The 1287-nt window shown below is 72.0% G+C and overlaps 1 protein-coding gene across 1 annotated transcript; it reads right to left on the bottom strand.

The window, feature by feature from the left end:
• Nucleotides 1-115: 115 nt before the first annotated feature.
• AURANDRAFT_29570 (hypothetical protein) lies at nucleotides 116-1268 on the bottom strand (the record flags this gene model as incomplete). The annotated part of the gene is made up of 2 exons (XM_009040799.1): nucleotides 116-1096; nucleotides 1173-1268. Coding segments are annotated over 2 exons (1077 nt in total), but the record flags the coding sequence as incomplete, so codon positions are not given.
• Nucleotides 1269-1287: the final 19 nt, after the last annotated feature.

The following is a 1287-nucleotide window of genomic DNA, read 5'->3' as shown; positions in this document are numbered from 1 at the left end:
GCCCAGGTTCGCCCGAGCCCTGGGAAGCAGGCACGCGAGCACCATCGAAAGGCCCATGTTCGCAAGAGCCATTGGAAGCAGGTTTCACAAAACTTTAGTGAAGCGACATTGAACGCTACAGCTCGGCCTCCGGCGGCCGCGTGTGCTTGAAGCGCGCGACGACCTTGCGCGTGATGTCGAGGTACATGTCCGGGTACTCGTAGGCGAGGTGCGAGTCCACCGCCGGTGTGCCCGCGCCGCGCTCGGGCCGCGCGGCGGGCTCGATCTGCGTGCCCTCGCCCCACTCGTTGAAGGACGTGATGGAGATCATGTCCGCGCCGGACGTCGCGGCGCTGCGGAGCATCTTCGCGTAGTAGCGGCCGTCGGCGCGGTCCCGCGTCGCCGCGCGGTTCCAGGGCCGGACGCGCGTGTCGTTGTAGCCCGGCCCGACGCTCGGCGAGAAGTGGAGGTTCCGCTCCCGGGCCCACGTCGCCAGCTGCGCCCAGTTCCGCGCCGTGCTCCCGAAGGTGAAGCCCTCCGTGGCGAAGTAGGTGTAGAAGCCGTCGAAGCAGCCCTCGTCGACGAGCGCGCGCTCGCGCGCGTCGAGCAGCGTCGCGATCGCGACGACGTCGTGGGCCGTGCCGCGGATGGAGCGCGCGCCGCCCGGGCAGAGCAGCTCGGCCCAGTCCTCCTTCGTGTTGTGGTAGGCGTCGTAGACGTAGACGACGGGCAGCGCGGGCTCGTCGCCGCACGGCCGCCGCGGCATGCGGTGGAGCGCGTCGCCGTACGCGCCCACGAGGTACTCGAGGTCCCGCCGCACGGACGTCGGGTGGCGGCCCTCGTAGGGCTCGAGGTGGATCGCCGCGCCGACGCCGTGCGCCCTCGCGGCCGCGGCCGCGGCCGCGACGGCGTTGTCCGTCACGACGCCCTGCGTGTCCGACACGGCCGCCGCGTCCGGCCGGCCCGTCCAGGACAGCACGGCGGCGTCGATGCCCGCGGCGGCCATCTGCGCGAAGTGCGTGTCCAGCGTGTCCGCGGACCGCGAGCTGTAGGGGCCGAGCGCGGGGTAGAACCTGCGAGGCGCCGTCGCGGCGCGGCGCGGCCGGCGTCGACGCCGCTCATCCGCGCGGCGAGTGCAAAAAGGTCGGCGGCTCGAAGCGGTAGTCGTCGAGGTGGGCGTGCTTGTCCTTGACGGCGCGGTCCCAGTGCGGCAGCACCTTGTGGTCCCAGTGGAGCCACTTGCCGTCCACCGCCGGCACGCCGTACCAGAGGTAGTAAAACGCGTGGACCTACGCGCTGCGTTCGAAG

This window comes from Aureococcus anophagefferens (genome assembly GCF_000186865.1).
Source record: "Aureococcus anophagefferens unplaced genomic scaffold AURANscaffold_17, whole genome shotgun sequence".
NCBI lineage: Eukaryota > Pelagophyceae > Pelagomonadales > Pelagomonadaceae > Aureococcus > Aureococcus anophagefferens.
Note: the sequence above shows the minus strand (reverse complement) of the source record. Positions and strands in the feature narration are given on the sequence as shown.